Source organism: Hemiscyllium ocellatum, chromosome 10 (genome assembly GCF_020745735.1).
Source record: "Hemiscyllium ocellatum isolate sHemOce1 chromosome 10, sHemOce1.pat.X.cur, whole genome shotgun sequence".
In the NCBI taxonomy this organism is placed as follows: domain Eukaryota; kingdom Metazoa; phylum Chordata; class Chondrichthyes; order Orectolobiformes; family Hemiscylliidae; genus Hemiscyllium; species Hemiscyllium ocellatum.
Window position 1 is genome coordinate 38801352 of NC_083410.1, and position 19240 is coordinate 38820591.

The following is a 19240-nucleotide window of genomic DNA, read 5'->3' on the forward strand; positions in this document are numbered from 1 at the left end:
CGTTTCTCCAGGTGTACCCAGAAGAACACACCCATTAAGAAAGTCCAAGGCAGAGAATGTATTCTGGCTGAGGGGTCCCAATGTCAATGACAAGAAGTGCTTTCGAGGTCTGATTCCCAATGAGGTTGGCTGAATTCTAAGATCAAGCTTGGAAACTGAGCCTGAGTCAGCGGTGATGGAACTAACTTGGGGAAGTAACTTACTTCACTTTGTCCTCACTAACTTGCTGCTTACAAATCTATGTATCCATGAAGTCAGTGAAAAGAATGACTACTGCATGGCCCTTGTGAAGACAATGTCTACTTTTTGTGTTTTCCATTGTGTGCTGTTACACTGTGGTAGGTGGGATGGAAAGATCATTAAACTAACAAGTCAAAACTAGTCACCACATGGTTTTGTATGCTGTCAGTATAATGTTACATCATCATAAATTCTCACCTCCCAGATTTCTCTTACATTCTTCAATTCTCCATTATGACTAAGCTGGATGATGAGCCAATATTTATTACAAAGTGTTAGAAGCCTTTTGTTCTCTTTGGGAAGTATTCATTGATGCCGTACAATGATTGAGATTGGATGTCAGTAGTTTTGTTGTCAAAGGTCACAGAGAATGACTGAGGGATGGAGGCAGAAGGAGAAAGGGTATATGGCAAGGGGGCCTGTCAAGGATAGAGAGGTCACCAGGGCAGGGTGGAGGGTTAATTATGAATGTGAGTATGCAGCTCAAGGTGGGAGGAATTTCACTGATTGAAATGATAGTTGAGTTTTAGATATCAATCAAAAATTGGAAGGGAGGAGGAAGCACTACGAACATTCCTGTCCCCAATTATAATGGAGCCGAGGGCATGAAAGCAAAGGATTGAATGATTACGAGTAGCTTTAGTTAAACGTGCAAAGTTAGCAATCCCACCCACCTTCATCTCGAGCTCCTTAGTTTTTGACCAAACAGTGTGGATAACTTTATGTAATGTTAATAAATAGCTAAATGCAAAGACTTCTGGAACTGCAGGCACGTGCAAGAGAATTAACTGCTCCCCTCACTAAGTTATTCCATAGCAGCTATCTCCTGGCATACCAACAACGTCTTACATGGCCTAACCATGCCCATTCTATTAAAATATGGTAAAATGCGAACCCTCTCATCCACTATGAGCAGCTTTGAGGGTCAACACTGGCCAGAGCTTAACTGGGCCAGTCACATTAACAACGTTCATGCAGGACAGGACAGAGACTAGATACTGCATAACTGTTAGGCAAGAATGAGAACTACAGATACTGGAGATTAGAGACAAGAGTCTGAGGAGCCCTGATGAAGGGCTTTTGCCCAAAACATCGACTCTCCTGCTCTTCAGATGCTGCCTGACCTGCTGTGCGTTTCCAGCACCACACTCTCAACTGTGTAATTGTTAGCTCACTTTCCTGCTCCTCAAAACTTCTCCACCATCTGCAAGGCTCAAGTAAGTCCATGATAGAAAGCTCACCACTCACCTGGATTCGAAACAAATGCCGCAACAGTCAAAAAACTCAACTCATTTCAGGATAAAGCAGTCTGCTTGATCTGTGCCCTTACCACTAGACTGGAGCTGGCTATCCCCCTTTCCACTGTGGCTAAAGATGGAAACTCAGCTGTAGCTCACAAATCAGGGTTTACACCTCCCAACTCCACAGTAGCTGGCAAAACAAATTGGCTGAGAACAGCAATTATGTGAACCTCTGCTTATTCCACCCTGGATTTATCATGTAGCACTATCTTTCATCACTGAGTCAATATCATGAAAATCCTTCCAAGTTCACCAGTTGCAGAAGAACCACAATAGCTCTAATCAGAAGACCCACTATCACTTTCTCAGTCAATTAGGGATGGGCATAACTTTAAAGAATGCCACACATGAGGACTTTGTGATGTTGTGGCAATGTGCTGTTTCAGAGACAGGAGGCCTAAGTTCACGTCCGGCCTGTTTCACAAGTGTGTAATAACATTCCTGAACAGGTTGATTTGAAAATATTTCCAAAACGTCACAGGTGTCCGAAGAGCACAATTAAAGAACCTTTGTGATGACTCATTCTAAACTTAATGGAACAAGAGGACAGTGTCTTTTGCATTTTAACTCTTGATTCTGGGTATTTATTTTCATTTGTGCCACTGAATTTGCTATTAGCCTTTCTGAAGTTGCTTACCGAGAATACTGAGAATTATATGGCCAGCATAGAGCATAAACTAATAATTCAGGCACATTGCTCAATTTCTTTCCTTTCTCCAGATACAGCTCTTACACTTACTGAATTCCTCATGAAGATTTCTTTGAGAAAATTTGAAGGACGCTCACTCAGTAATATTTTGCTACAATCCTTAAAAAATGTTAGCACCCTGAAATGCTATGGGAATGTTGAACAGTGTTAGTATCCTGCAGTGGTACCAATTCAAGCTTTCCCATATATCACAGTATCATCAATGTGCATTAAAGGCATGGGGCAGGTTATCAGAAATCCTTATTTACTCACAAATCCTGCAATTTGGGGGAAAGCAAATAGTTCAAGTTGAAACGTAAGCATGTACAGGGCCACTATTTCAGTCTCTAACCTGAGACATGGGCATTTAAAACCTGATTGAAAATCTTGGGGGGTTCGTGAAGAAATGGTGTTTTAGTGTTGGTCAGTTAAGTACACCTGCACCAGATGTTTGAGAGATAATAGTCAGTAGTATTTGTCATTTTGCTGCTGCAGAAATTCCTCGAAAATCTGAAATAACATCAGAAAATTACCAATGAACACATCTGTCACATGATATGACATTGAGGGCACCGATGTTCAATTGAAGGTTTATGCTGAATTAATTGATTTTATATAGGTTTTATATTGAGCTTCATGGCTAGCATCTGCTCCTGATCACTATCCAGTGAACCCTAATACAAGGGCTTGTGGGTGGCCATTGGGTAAATGGAGAATCATGGTTGCTTGTGATATCCTCCAAATGTTGTCAAGTGTTTCCTGTTTCAAGTGCCCACATGAAGTGTGGCCATATTGTAATCTCTTAGAAGGCTCTGGAGAGAAGAAATCTCAGAAGAACAAACCAAGCACATCTTTTTAATCTTTAACTAATTGTTCTTGAATTTGGTGTTTGCTTGGAACGACAGCTTTTCAATCATGTGTGAGACTCCAGAATCCTCCGGAGGATTAAGCAAGAAAATGACAGTCGATGCCTACATTTCCAATCAGCTGGTAGGCTGAGGGGTGTCTCCACTGTGCAATTCCCTGGACTTCACAACAAAAGAAAAGGTTGTTAGGGTTTGGTGCTAGTCCAATATTAGCACTTTGTGCAAGTGACTAACAGAAAGATATGTATACAATTTGTTGTGGAAACACCAACTTTTCTGTAGCTGCTAAGCCGGCATTTAGGGAATACAAACTGAAGTCTATATTAAATATTGCCAACAAATTACATAATGAAACCATTAGCTTTCTTTAGTGATGGGCATCTATCCAGCTTGGCTGAAAGTTTGAGAACATTAAGCTCCTGGATACCTACAACAAATAATTCAAGCTGACATTTTCCTATATTCAGCACTCTCATTATCATCAAGTATTTCATTTCTTAAATCCCTGCCATAACAAAGCTTGATTTTTATTTTTATGACTAATTGATCTATTAATAAAAGTCTGTTCTTAAAAGACGATAGGACTGCTGGTTTTAATCCTGTGTCAGTACTGAGTTTCTGATATCAGGTCAGTAGACTGAACACAACAATCAGCTTCACAGCTCTTGGTTAAAAAGTGAAAGTGGTTCAGGATTTCTACCACTGATTGGTACCCAATGACTTTTGCTGGAAAATGTATGGATATTGGAATCCAGATTTTTCACAATTTTTTTCCCATTCGTGTAAGCTGTGTTGGCAAGGTCAGTGTTTATTGTCCATCACTAATTGCCTTTGAAGTGTGGCTTTGGGGATCGGGAGGTGAGTTTCTTGCCACAAAGTTCCCAGCCACTGCGCTTTCCTAGGATAGCCACGGTATGTATATGCCTGAACCCTTAAGTTTCTAAACAACTTTGCAGTCCCAGAATGTTGATCTTGCAGGATACCACAATAGTAATGCTTGTTGAAGACAGTCATTGCCTGGCACTTGTATGATGTGAATGCCACTTGCCACCAATGACCAAAGGCTGAAGATCATCTGAGTCTTGCTTCATGCAGTACCTAAACAATCATGAATGGTTCTGAACACTGTAAATATCTGTAAACATCCCCACTGTGACCTTATGATGGAGGATGGTATTGATGATGTAGCCAAAAATGGATTGGCCTAGGGCACTACCCCAAGGAACTACTGCAGCAATCTGCTGGGACTGAGATGATTGGCTTCCAACAATTGTAACCATGTTCCATTGTGCAAGGTATGACACCAATACATTCTGTCAAAAGCTGCTTATGTCAAGGACGGTTACTGTCCCACCAATGCTGGAATTCAGCTCTTTAGTCCATGCTGGACCAAGGTTGTAATAAGGTATGGGGTGAAATGCCCTTTGAAGAAACTAACTGGGGGGTTGCTGCAGAGCAACTGCATTTGATACCACTGTCAATGGCGTGTTCCATCATTTTTCTGATTACGGAGAGAAAACTGAGTGGTATCGGTTGATTGGATTTGTCCTACTTTTTGTGGACCGGATATACCTGGGAAATTTTCCCCATTTTGAGGTCATTACCAATGCTGTTGCTGTACTGGAATGGCTTGGCTAGGAGCACAGTATAATTACAGCAATCCTGCTGAGATGTGGTCAAAGCCTTTGTTGTATCCAGTGCCTTCAGGTGTTTCTTCATACCATACTGAATGAATCAAATTGGTTGAAGACTGGCAACTACATTGGTAGGAACCTCGGGAAGAGGCCAAAGTGAATCACCCACATTGCACTTATATCTGAGAAAGGTTACACATCTTTAACCTTGTCTTTTGTGTTGAAATTCTGGGTCACACTATCATTAAGACTGGAAATGCCTGTGCTGTTTTTGTTAATGGCCAAAACCAATGATGACTGAATGTGATAGGACCTCTGATCTGATGGTTGTGCTTACCTCTATCTGCCACATGTTTCCTCTATGGATTCCTGTGTCAAAGCTTAATCAGATCAACATCTCATCTTCGGTGTGCTAATATTGCTCCTGGAATGGTCTACATTCATCATTGAATCAGGGTTGGCTCTCCAACTTGATAGAAAGAGTTCTGTGATGGTTATGCCAGTCTCTGAGGTTATACATTGTGAATAAAGTTCTATCACTGCTGATGACCAACAGCATCTAATAGTTGCTTGTTTTAATCAATCTGAATCGATCCCAACACATGGATAGTGTCACACAGCAGAATGGAGTCTACAGAACATGGAACATTACAGTGCAGAACAGGCTCTTCGGCCCTCGATGTTGCGCCGACCTGTGAAATCAATCTGAAGCCCATCTAACCTACTCTATCACATTCGGTGGCTCAGTGGTTAGCACTGCTGCCTCACAGTATTAGGATCCCAGGTTCAATTCCAGCGTAAGGCGACAAGCTGTGTGGAGTTTGCACATCCCCACCATGTCTGCGTGGGTTTCCTCTGGGTGCTCTGGTTTCCTCCCACAGTCCAAAGATGTGCAATTCAGGTGTATGGCCATACTAAATTGCCCGTAGTGTTAGGTGCATTCGTCAGCGGGAAATGGGTCTGGGTGAGTTACTCTTCGGAGGGTCGGTGCAGACTTGTTGGGCCGAAGGGCCTGTTTCTACACTGTAGGAAATCTAATCTAATATGCCTATCCAATGACCATTTAAATGCCCTTAAAGTTGGCGACTCAACTACTGTTGCAGGCAGTGCATTCCATACCCCTACTACTCTCTGAGTAAAGAAAGTAGAATCTATCTTCAGTGTGAAGGTGGAACACCATCAAAGACTGTGCAGTGACTATTCCTTTCAATACTGCCATAAACAAATGCACCTAATAAAAAGTGAAGTAGTTTTTTTAAAAAGCTCTTGTTAGTTCTTTCAGCATGAGCCACAGGCATATTTTGGCAAGAATGTTCTTCAGGACTTAGCCAGCAGTGGTCCTCTTGATAATGGACATTTAGGTTCTTCACCCAGTGCCACTGGTATCTACAGTGCATCTTCCAACAGAGTGGAACACTGTTTCATCAGCTGTAAGATTTAGTAGCTGGAAACCAGGAGATTACCCATGTTTGATATTATGCCATGGAACTTCCTAGAGTCCAGAGTCAATGTTGAGGACTCCCAGGACCACTTGCTCCAATAGTGTACCACTGCTCTGCCACTTTTGGTGGGTCTGCACTGATGATTAAACAATGCATGTTGACGGATGATGATAGAGGCATTCACTGTAAAGTATAGTGCAGAGATTTGACTAGTTTTTGAGACAGCTCTCAGAATGTTAGTATTATTTAGTGAGGATGACATTGTAAGGTCAACAGAGCAACATATGTCTTTATAGTTTTGATGCTAGGTGGTCCATCTGTTGTTATTTGTATTGAACTTTTCTGTAACAGTTTCATGTCAGTGGCTTCCCAGGCCATTTCAGAGGGCCATTAAGGATTGACTATATTGGTGTGGTCTCATGTCCTGTATAGACAGACAGCAGGTTTCCCCCGAAGGGAAATTGTGAAACTGAAAGGTTTTCATAACAATCTACGATGCAAATAGGAACAGGGAACAGGACAAGGGTATTTAATCCATCAAGCTTGCTCTGCCATTTAATAAGACCATGCCTGATTTGTTTAGAAACTCAAACCTACTTTCCCACCTCCTCCGAAAAACCTTCACCCTTTGTCCTACCAAAACTCCATCCAGCTTAGCCCTAAAAAATTCCAAAACTCTTCATCCATTAATTTATCAGGACAAGAGATTTAAGGACTCATAATGTTTATGAGAAAAAAAAATTCACCTCCTCTGTTTTAAATGGACCACCCCTTACTTTTAATCAGTGACCCCTAGTCTCCCAGATGAGGAAACATCCTCTTCTCAAAACCCCACTCATGATGCCTTAGGTTACATTTCAATCCGGCCACCTCTTCATCTTCTGATTGTTAGCAGATAGCCTGTCCAAACTTCCCTCAGAAGACATCCTGCCCATTTAAGATTTTGGTCTGGTAAACCTTCTCCAAACCCTTTCCAAGGGATTATATCCTTTTCAAATAAAACAAAAACTGTACACATATTGTATACATTACTGAAGAGGCCACATCTGCAATATACGACTGAAGCATGACCTCACTACATTTGTACTCAATTCCCTTCACAATAAATTATAACATTCAATAGCTTGCTAAATTATTTGCTGTACCTATACACCAGCCTTTTTGATTCACGTGCGAGGTGACACAGATCCTTCTGCATCTCAGAGCTCTACAATCTCTTACCATTTAGCTATCATACATTGTTTTTATTTATCCTATGAGAACTGATAATGTCACAATGATCTCCATTTGCCAGGTATTTGTCCATTCATTTAACTTGTCTATAATCTTTTGCAGCATCCTTCTGTCCCCTTCACAACTTACTTTCCTAATAATCTTTGTAGCATAAGTAAATTTGGTCAACATACAAGTCTTTCATTCAGGTCAGTCATATAAACTGCAAACAATGAGGTCCCAGCATCGATTACTGTGCAATATCACTTGCTATATCCTGCCAACCAGAAAATGACCCATTACTGCCTACTGTCTCTTCTTGTTAGCCAGTCAAGGTACCAAGAATCTATCCTCTACACCATGACTGTTTATTTTTCCCTCTAACCTTTAATGTGCCACTTTATCAAATGCCTTCTAAAAGTCGAAATATACAACATCTATGGTTTACCTTTAACTGCAGCATGTCCTTTCTCAAAAAAGTTCCAATAGATGGTTAAATATGATTTCCTTCCCACAAAACCAAGTTGATTCTGCCTGATCACTTAGAACTTATCTAAATGCCCCTCTATAATGTCTTTAGCAATAGGTTCTAATGTGCAATTTTCCATTTTAATGGAGTCTTCACTGAATCTAAGGAGTTTCAGAAAATTAAAACCAATGCATCAAATACCTCACTCATCACTTCTTTTAACACCATAGTTTGAAATTCATCAGGAGCCAGGCATTTCTCAGCTCCAATAACTTACTCAGTACCATTTCTCTGGTGACTGTAATTTATCGATGGGTCTGGTAGAAAGTTACCCACAATATGAAGGGATCTGTTTTCTAATTAATCTCATTGTGATCCAGAGGGTGAGTGAATAAAGATGAGGAGCCCGTGCATCCCTCCTCTCCCAGGAGATGAACAAGTTGGAGTCTCCGTCTGGAACCATAACAAATTGAGGAATCTTACTTGGGAAGGACTGGTCATAACAACCTCTAACCTTAATCCTGCAAGTATTCCTCCAGTGATTTCAGCCCTAAAACATTAATTTGCATGTGGTTGCTCAGTTTAATGTTCCTAACAACAGTCAATAAAATTATTATGCAAACACCTGGTTTTGATGGCATCTCAACCAGAAGTCATTCTCACATTTTGTAATATTTTTATAACAAAAGATGATCTTATAACAGCTGAGGCATAAAAGGTGACAGGCAGCAAAACATTAAATCATTGCCTGCTCATCCCAACAGAAAAGAAGCAGTGGAGTACCTGGGAGAGTTGTTATAAGAGGAGCACTGTATAGAGGGATAGTAAGAGATAGGCCAGCCACATACTTGTCATTATACTCTGCTTCTATTCTTTCTCATCTTATTGCATCAGACTTTAAGTCGTGTCACAAAAACCTCAAATTACTCAGCTTCCAGAAAGTGAAATGTGAAGTCTGTCCCTTGTCATTTTAACCTCTTTCCTTTGCCTAGATCTTTTGAAGAAATGGAAGTAAGGGTTTCAGTCCCCTTTACATCTGGCTGTGCCAGCACTTCAGTATATGTGCCTTCACTCAATCACTGCCTTTCAATTACCAGTGCTGAGACATCTGAGGAAGAACAGAATGTGTCATAGAAGACTGTATTGAGCTAAACAACAGCACATGAATGAGCAGGAATAGTTGACACTGCAAGTTAGAGAGTGAGGTGTTGCTGACTGGAAATATTCTTCACTGCATCCTTCCACCCCCACAACCCGCCTCCCCAGGTAAAGAACCCAGAGGTCCAATAGTCAGAGATCAGCTTTCAGAAGGCAAATGCTTGCACAGTATCAAATTTACATCTAAGTACTAAGGAACACACAAGAAAGCTGACTAAGCAGAGGCATCCATTACCGGAATGAATGCTAATGCAAAGGATGGCTTTTGGAGTGTGGCGAACCTTCAGCTAGATCTTCATTAAAAAGGACACTATGGGTCATTGGTACTTTTTCAGTGGATTTTCAGACTGTTGCCTCAGAGGCTGCAGCATCAGAACTAGGTGACTCGTCTGGCTCCAGAATGACAGTTGAAGATCGGATTTTATTGGTCTCATGAATACTGCGCAACTTTTTCCTCCAGGGATAAATGGCTATGAGAAGTACAGCAGTCTAACAGAAATTAATAAGGATGATGCTTTCCCTCTTATATAATAAACAAAAATATGTGAAAGCCACAGATCTGAAACAAAAGTAGAAATTGTTGGAGAAACTCAGCAGCTCTGGCAGCATCTGTGCAGAGAAAGCAGAGTTAACATTTTGGGTTCAGTGACCCTTCTTCAAAACCTTAAATGCTAACTCTGCTTTGTCTCCACAGATGCTGCCAGAGCTGCTGAGTTTTCCTAGCAACTTTTCTTGATTGCAGCAAAACTGGCCTTGAACACCACCTCCATGACCTAAATATTGTTAAAATATTTGGGTTGGGCAGGTTTACACAAGGTGTAAATTACTCATTCCTGGTGAAGGGTTTTTTGCCCAAAACGTCAATTTTCCTGCTCCTCGGATGCTGCCTGACCTGCTGTGCTTTTCCAGCACCACACTCTTGGTTCTCATCTCCTGCATCTGTAGTACTCACTTTCACCAAGATGTAAACTACATCAAGTCACATTGCATCAGATGAAGGCCATCTCAGTTCAAACAGACCCATGAAGGATCGTAATAGAGAGCCATTTCCAAGATTGTTGATATGTTTGCAGTACTTAGGAGAAGACAAGATTAAATTAAAGAGTTCACACCTATGCCAAGGTGAAGCAAAATGATAACAGCTTGGCTTTTGATTTAAACTACTGTTGTTGACAAGATTTAAAAGCTTTTTTTAATATGATTAGATTACTTTCAATGTGGAAACAGGCCCTTCAGCCCAACAAATCCACACCAACCCACCTGCATTTACCCCTTCACCTAACAATTTAGCATGGTCAATTCAACTAACCTGCACATTTTTGGATTGTTGGAGGAAACCCACACAACATGGGGAGAATGCACAAACTCTACACAGACAGTTGCCTGAGGCAGGAATTGAACCTGGATCTCTGGCGATGTGAGGCAGCAGTGCTAACCACTGTGCCACCATGCCACCCATACCATAGAAAGAATGAGAGCTGTGTATTGTGTAGAGTGCAGGCAAAACTGTATATCTTTGGTGGGAAGGAGAGGAAACCCTCTCAGGACTGACAACGGAACATTTAGATGTTATAGTGGGGAAACGATTTTCAATATCATTATGATATCAGTGACTTTTCATGGCTCTTAAAACAGTCCTTTATAACAGATTCTATTTATTGCTCATTTTAAAAGAACAGTAAAGGTCAAAAGGAAGACATTTCTTATGCTTGAAAGAAGCACTCACCTGTCTTTGTTCCATAGCCCAACAAAACGTTCTGCTTGTATTTATCCAATTCCTCTTCTGAAAAGTATCAAAGCTGCTTCCAAATGCTCTCAAGCAGTGCATTCTATATCATAGGAACTCATTGTACTAAGGCTTTTTCCCAATTTTGCTTCTTCCTCTTTTGTTAATGACATCAAATAGCTCCTTAGGCTTGTAGAAATGCCCCTGTTAAATCTCTAGGGTGAAAGTTTCAGTGGATAGGTGTCATTTTATGCCCACTACAGCCTGGCTGCCCAATGCTGTTCCTCCTCTTTGTTTAGGAAGGAAAGGAAGAGAGGCTGATTCAAGAAGTCCTTGTTTGTGTAGGGGTTGAGCTGGGTTTTCCTGAAGTGATATCATTTTTGGTCGCTAAGAAATAGTGAAGGCGAAAGATTTTATAAAGCTTTCAGTAGCCTTCACATGGCTCACTGAATAACTGGTGATAACTCTCCTGCTTTCCACTCAACAACTTCCAACTTCCCTCAACACCACCACCACAACAAAACTCTCAGCCCACCTGTTCAATAACTTGCCAAGGCTCCCCACACAACCACCCCCAATTTTCACTCTGGTATCACAAAATTACCTCAGGCACTAAAATGTGATCACACCGGGAATAGGTTTGGGAAGTGCTGGCCTAGAGCCTTTTCTGCAGTTACTGCTGAGCACAAATGATGGAAGATGGAGTGTATGATGTTAACAAGTTATTACCCCTTTACTGAAGTGCCAGAAATGACAGTGAAAATTTAAGTGAAAAGGTACCAAGGAGTTGGTATACTGATCCATCCTTCCTCCTGAGGTGATATTGAGATCAAGCAATACTGTACTTGGCAGACAACCCAAGTTGAAGCTTAGCTAATGTATGCAACTAGAAAGAGCCTCCAAAACTAGAGTGTTTTTGGCTCCCATTTGAAGAGTAATTAGGCAAGAACTGTGTTGCAGGATGCACTAAAGCTTGGGGGAGCTGCTGCCAAGGCACAGTGGGGACAGACCACTGTCTGAGGTCCTTGTGTGCAGTTATTGGACTCTCCCTGTGCCTCAAATACATGCAAATATAATACATTTCAAGTAAGAAATGCCTTTGGTTTGTTTTGATAGACAAACTCCAATATTTGTTTGTTTCCTTGATATGCTACTGTACAGAACAGAACTGCATGTGTGACTGTAAGATATATTTTATGAATAAAGTATATTTTTGAAATTTTAAAAAAAGTAATTAGGCAAGAACTAAAAAAGGCTCTTGTACTTTTGGGAACTCTATTGCAATGTTAAAAAGTGTCTTCCAAAGATGGGAAAAGAACAGGGAGAACAAAGGAAGAAAGGAAGTGCTATGTGTGTATACAGGGCAACCCCCCGTACTCGCGGGTCCAGCTTTCTGCAGTTTCAGTTACACGCTGTTTGCTGCAGCCCAAACATGTTACAGGGGCCAGGGGGCAGCTGGGATGGTAAATTTCCTATTTAAATTAATGGGTTTGCATAGAGGTGGCTCAGTGGTTAACACTGCTGCCTCACAGCGCCAGGGACATAGATTCAATTCCAGTCTCTGGCGACTGTCTGTGTGGAGTTTCACATTCTCTCTGGGTGCTCTGGTTTCCTCCCACAGTCCAAAGATGTGCAGGCCAGGTGAACTTGCCATTCTAAATTGCCCATAGTGTTAGGTGCTGCAGAGGGTTACTCTTTGGGAGGGTCAGTGTGGACTTGTTGGGCCAAAGGACCTGTTTTCACACTGTAGGAAATCGAATTTAATCTATCCATGGTTTCAGGCTTCCGCAGTAGGTCTTGCAATGTATACACCGCGGATCCGGGGGGACTAGTGCATTTAGTTCAACATTTGGATGGATGAGCATAGTGGTGCTGCGCTGTCCTTTTAAACTCTACAAGCAGTGAGCCACTCCTCATACATTCACACAAAGCGAAATTTGTCAATTATCCAGCTCCAATCATTATTAGCAAATTGGGCACTTTTATTCCATGACTGTTGTAACTGAAGACATCTTAAAACATCAAAGGATTTTCTTTCTGAGACAAATATATTAAAGTGGACTATAGATAAATAAAGTAGCACCAGCATTCGGAAGTTTAAGGAAATGTATACAAAATCATTCTGTATTCCTAGATCTAGTTATCCCACTGCTCCACAGTCACTTTTCATCAATGGCTGCTGGTCTTGTACTGAGCAAATATCATTCAGCTGTGCTTTTTTTCCCCTCAGATTTGTTTATCTTGAGCTCTAGGTCAGCCATTCGACAGATCCCTGGATCTTCTTTCAGAGCAAGGGTTAGAGCTCTTCTCAAGACAGAGCGATAGTGAGTGGATGTGTTTGAACAGGCAAAAGGGCAGGTCAGCCTGTTTGAACCTCACAGTGAGGATAACGTAACAAGCAATCCATCACACCTGCCCCATTCAACACTGACATTTCTTTAATCAGAAGTACTGTCCATCTGTTAACTGCTTTAAACACATTATTTGTCTTCCAAATTTATCTATTTCAACGAGCTGCTTGGGAGGCTGGAACCCTGCTTCTTTCTCCTCCTCCCGTATTTTAAAAGGCTTTAATGGACTGTGCTAAATTTTAGATTAATCAAGTGGGTAATCAAAAATTATTTTGTTCAGGCCGCACATGACACTCACCACACACTAAGCACATCCTTTGTAGATCATGTTCTGCAACTGAGTGATGGGCGCATGGTGGCTCCATGATTAACACTACTACCTCGTAGTACCAGGGACCTGGGTTCAATCCCAGCTTCGTGTGACTCCCTGTGGGTTTCCTCCGAGTGCTCTGGCTTTCCTCTCACAATCTAATGGTGTGCAGGTTAGGTGGATTGGCCAAGGGAAAGGTGGGATTATGGGTATAAAGTGGGGGCTGCTTCTGGGTGGGATGCTTTTTTGAGGGGTCAGTGTGGACTTGATAGGGCGAATGGCCTCTTTCCACATTGCAATGATTTTATGATTGCCAGACTGAACAAGGCTGTCACACTAGGAGAAGGTGAGGACTGCAGATACTGGAGATCAGAGACAACAAGTGTGGCGCTGGAAAAGCACAACTGGTCAGGCAGCATCCTTGGAGCAAGAGAGTCAATGTTTCGAGTATAAGCTCTTCATCAGGCGGGATATACACCAGCAGTTCCAGCTACAGCCAAATCACACAGGCAACATGTACAGAACTTTCAAACTGCAGTGATGGAGGAAAAGTGCCATTTTACCATCCCAACACTGCAGCAAACAATTTCCCCAGTGCGTGACTACATTTACCCACAGTTCACTAAGCAATTTCCATTTCCCACATACCCTCACCACTGCCTGGCAGCTGCAGCTCCACCACCACTTCAAGCAAACCATCCCAGATGTACCTAGTTTACTGCAACTGGAGAGCATGAAAACTGATGAGAAGCATAACATTGTGTCCTAGAGCGATCCCAGATCACAGTGTAACACAAGAACTCACACTCAACACAACACACTCGATACTCACTTCATCAAGTTTAATGCTGTTTCAATACCAAAAAATAAATAAATGTGCATTAAAACATGTATATCACATTTTTAAAAAATGCTAAAGAGGTGATTTTCTGCCTCTACGCTCTCAGTGGAAAGCCTCATCCATTTCAAAAATTCAGGCATGAGTTATATGATGCCATAAGACAATAACAAAGAAATTATGCACAGTGCACATCACAATTTCCAATATGAGATCCATTCGGTGATACTCCCTCACTGAAATGTCATGCTGGAAAATTACCTCTTGGAGCTAGAAAGGATCATAACAGATGTCATTGCATCAACAATACTTTCACTGAAAGCAAATAAGCAAGACAAACTTTGTCCATCGCAGAAAATACATTTCAAAATACACCTTGCGTCACTTGTGATTGTGTTCTTGGTGTATATCAATGCTTGAATTTTCCTGCGTTCTTAGGTTCTCCTTCTCTGCTAATGTTACTGAACAGCACTGAATTGATGAATGTTGGTTTTGTTATTAGGTAGTAGATTAGTCAAGTGACTGGGAAAGTTTAGTGCCTTCGAATTAGGCATGAAGGTAATTTAGCAGAAAAGAAGAATTTCTTCTGAACTCATTAGTATTCCAAAGACCTATCTTTAAGGGATAGGTCTCAAACCTGAGTTTCCCTGAGATTTTGGCAGATAGAGAAAGCATTTGGAATGGGGGATCCATTTCCCAATTATTTGCATAAATTCCCCTTTCAGCTATTAGGAATAACATCAGTGAAGATTGGAACAAGTCTTTGCATGATGTCACTGTGTAGCAAGTTAGGTAGGGTGGGAACAATAACACCAATAAATAAAAATGATTCCAAGATTGAAAATGCCTGAGCTTAGTGTGACTAAATTTATTTCTGTACCCTGACATTTTGGAATTGTTGCCATTACTATCACTTTCAAAATGCCCTCCTCATCTACTCCGAACAGTGACTTAATGGTTTGGCTTATTTCTCTCAGCATTCTGAGGTGGTTTCTGTGCTTGAACAGTGACAAGAGAAGTGGAGGAGATTTCCAGATTAAATAATGTCAAAATAAATGGCAGTGACCTTGTATTAGAAAGCCACATACCCATGTCAATTATTCTTCTGCTCACTATCCTCCACCCTCACAGTATTGCACATTTTCCAGGTGATCCCGATCACCCTTCCTTTCATTCCATTACACGATACCCCATGGAGGAAAAAGACACGAGCACCAGAGCAGAAGCACTTCATCCTGCAGTCGGCCTTGGTTTTTATTCCCTGCTAGGATGGCATAAATTCTTGAGTGTCCAAGGTTCAACTGGTACTCAGTTTGCCACTTTTACAAATGTTATTTTCTCTGCAGCAGGCACTATATGATTTGAGCTGGTTTTGAAGAAAACAAGATGGCGACCTGTGAATGGAAGAGAAGTAATACCTGGTCATAATTATACTCAAGTGAAAAAGGAAATCCTGAACTGCTGGAATCTACTCCAGTCTGTTTCAGGAAACCTTATCAAGGTAATGCCAAATGATGACTTTCCTTCAAATATCCACTTTAATTAGACAGAACTTTGTTTTCAAAACTTCCTGTTAAATTACAGAAGCAGCATATTATGCTGACAGACAAACACCTATTATGGTAACTGCTAGACTGGTTATCCTTCTGCAGCTCCTAAAAGTAATTAAAGCCATCTTTCAGGAGAGTGTCATTTGCAGATTTCATCGGTGCCTGGTGTTTTCACACCCTGACCTCATACAAGCTGAACTGAACTCCCACTCGCATTCTCCAACAGCTGGACTCGATCCTAGCCTGTGCTGTCAGCAATCACTGGAGCATTCATCAAGATATGACACAGAAATATAGATCAGTAGTTCATCCAGTTCACCACTGGAATGCACACTGTGGTTCGCTGTGACTTTTTTTTAAGTTAAACTCCTGTCCCTCTCTATGTGAAGTACTGCACAGCACTTTTCTCTTTAGAAATTCTCATAGTTCAAGACAGTCCATAATCTAAGCGTTTTCTTAACATTGGTATTTCTTTTTCAAATACTTATAAAACAGTCAGTTCCTTTTGAATTTGGACGTTCTAGAAGTATCAAATTATTGTTAACCAAGCTCATGGAAACAAGCCTCATTTTAAGACTGTCTTGATACTGTGCAGCTTCACATTTAAATGTAATAAAGTAAGAGTGCAAGAAGTGGACATGGCAAGGATTCCCCTGAGGGTTGTCACCAATGGATTTATCTTTCACTTTGAATCAGCAAGACCAAGGAAGGAAATGAGGAAGGTAAGATCTCTTTTATAGAATGAGAAATCGAACAGTTAAATGGGTTATCACCTGGAATCTCTCATTAGTTAAAAAAAATAGTGAATTGGAGCTAAACATAACTCTGACCAGGCCAATATTCTCACTACATTTGCCTCCAATAGGACAACTTGTTGTCATCATATTGGATTTTGTCTGTAGTGTACTGTAATAAGGCTTACCTGTCCAAGTTGTCTGATTAGTCAGAACAAAGGCATGGCACTGAGAATGGTTATCACATATCTCCTTGGCCTCATTAAGGTCGTAGACAGACAGCAAGCAGCCTTCATGGTGATAAGATGGCCAGCACCGATAATTTTCATCTGGGACAGCAACATTGGCTAATTGTTTGTACTCTGCAAACCAAATGAATAAATGAGCTTAATATCAATGAATTATGAAGCATACTGATCTGCATAAGCCTGGTGAAACACATCCTGACTTTCTATTGTGAACAGTGAGGCAACCACACAAACTGCATCAACACATCATGGAGATGAATTCACCTTTTTATTTTGGTTTTGGTTTTTGCTCTTACTCTCTATCCCTATAAATCTTGCAAATTTCACCTCCCAACATGTCTTACCTTCTGGTGCTCTCCAGCGAGAGAAATATCACAAATTAAGTGCACATACTCAAGGAGCTGGCAATTGTGAGCAGCTCACGAATCTTCCACTATCTATAGGAAGGCGAGTTGTCCTCGTAAACTTCCATATCAGAAAAGTATGGCAAATGATCAATGATCAAATGGTCCAGCCATTATAAACAAATTACTGTGAGAACACATTAAATCCATTCATGCATTATGAAATGTAGACACAGTCCTAAATACCTTCCAGTTTTTATATGAGCTATTTTCCGGCAATGGTACGAGTGTCCATGCAGGCACTTAATTTAAAGATTAGTTTAAGGCTTGGACATCAGCTCCCACTACTCTGATATGCAGTACATCAGATCTGGACCACGTTCCATTTAAAGAGTGTGTCCAAGGTTGCTACACAAGGCAAGTTAAATGATGCAATGTGTGATAGTACAGGAAGGTTAAGATCACTGTATTTCAGCCAATTTTCAATCTTCTTTCTCATCTTCCCTTGCCAAACCTTCCCCTCCAACCAGAAGAAAACATTACTCTGCCACTGTCATGTATGTTCGCTTGATCTTTTCTATCAATCATTGTACATTTATTTCCATTTACTGGCAACAATTCCTTGCTCAACGGGTCATGATTTATCAGGCATAACTAGATGATGAGCACTTTCTATCCAATGAGTCCCTAGTGTCTGCTAACAGACGATCCTTTTTAAGCCCTTTTCCAATGCGTAGTTAGTATGGTTGGTCAGGTGGCATGACTAAGACATGTGAATGGCTGGCTACAAACCTTCTGCAGATTGTCATGTTTGTTTTAATGTCACTGAATGAAAGAAGCCATCAAAACAAGAACAATACAACATGACGAGCTGCATTTGCTAGGTGCTACTGCTCAGTATGTCAAATCCTGGCCTATCAATGGGTAAAAAAGAAACTTGTAAGTAATCTAATCTAATCTTGTAATTTATTTTTATGATCTCTAGACAGAATCTAAAATACTTCTGTTGACAGCAAATTTTGACATTTCCTTGAGTGCTGCAGTTTTGATTTTTTGGCTTTTCAGGGCTCCTTATTCATTCAACCTGACTGGTTTATTAGAATATGCAGTCATTTAGCAACAATACCTCGCATATTTTTGACGAAAGGGGTATTTGGACACACGCCAAAGTAGAATGTGAAAAATGCATCAATATCCTAAATAATGAACCAAGCTTCCATTAAAGTTACACTGTAGCATGCAATGAAAGCATGAATCTTTTTACTTACGACAGTATTTTAAAAAAGGCACAATGCAACAGGGATAATTTTGTAATAAACGTTTTCTCAAAACATCTGATATGCACTCCTACAGCCAAACACCATCATCCAAAACTCACGTTCCACAAATGGTTGTAGTCAAGGTGTTCTCAATGTATAGCACAAAGCTGCAAGATTTAATTATGCAGTCACAACCCTTTTTTTATGCATCTTGGATCTCGGTGTCTGATTTAAATGCAACAATTGCCACAGTATTCATTGCAATAGCATCCAATAGATGTTTCCCCATTTAGTAGTTCCTGAACATATGCAACCTTAAACTAGTGATTCCACATTATTTGCAAGGAATTCATTACATCATCTACTTAACTTCCCTGGCTGTTAGCAAGTTGGCAGGTTTAAAATAATTCTCTCCCCTTTGCAGCCTTCCCTTCCCTTCCCCTTCCTTGTATCTTCCCTCTTCTCCCCTCCTTGCAGCCTCTGCACTTTCCTGTCTCTACAGCTTTCCTTCCCACCCATGCAAAAGTCCCTTCATTCCATCCATGCAACCCTTTTGTTTGCCCCCCATCCAGCCTTGCAGCCTTTCTTTCTTCCCTAAGGTCTTCCTTACCGAACAGATGTCCACATCTACCCCAACCCCTGGCGTCTGTCCCAACCCCCAGCTGCGCATGGTTTCTTCCCAACCCTTCCAGGAGCAAAAGGATTTAGAAATAATACTAGGAATGGGCACACAGCACAAACCTTTCTGTGAAAATTCCACTTCAACAGCCATGAAACAGCGGTTGGACAGGTTTTAAAATGCATCTCTTTGACCAAGAGTTAAGAGTTTGAAAACTCAATAGTTCTTGAGTAGTGATGGGCAATAGGAAA

At 41.0% G+C, this 19240-nt stretch overlaps 1 protein-coding gene across 1 annotated transcript in view; it reads right to left on the reverse strand.

Annotated features, from left to right (window-relative positions):
- Positions 1 to 14224: 14224 nt before the first annotated feature.
- The window catches only part of pkdcca (protein kinase domain containing, cytoplasmic a), a 53764-nt gene continuing 48748 nt past the window's right edge, over positions 14225 to 19240 (reverse strand). Inside the window, exons 6-7 of the mRNA XM_060831411.1 lie at positions 16708 to 16881; positions 14225 to 15629 (exon numbers count right to left, since the gene is read on the reverse strand). Coding sequence (XP_060687394.1) covers positions 15544 to 15629; positions 16708 to 16881 — 260 coding nt within the window. The 3' untranslated portion in view covers positions 14225 to 15543. The remainder of the gene's footprint in view (positions 15630 to 16707; positions 16882 to 19240) is intronic.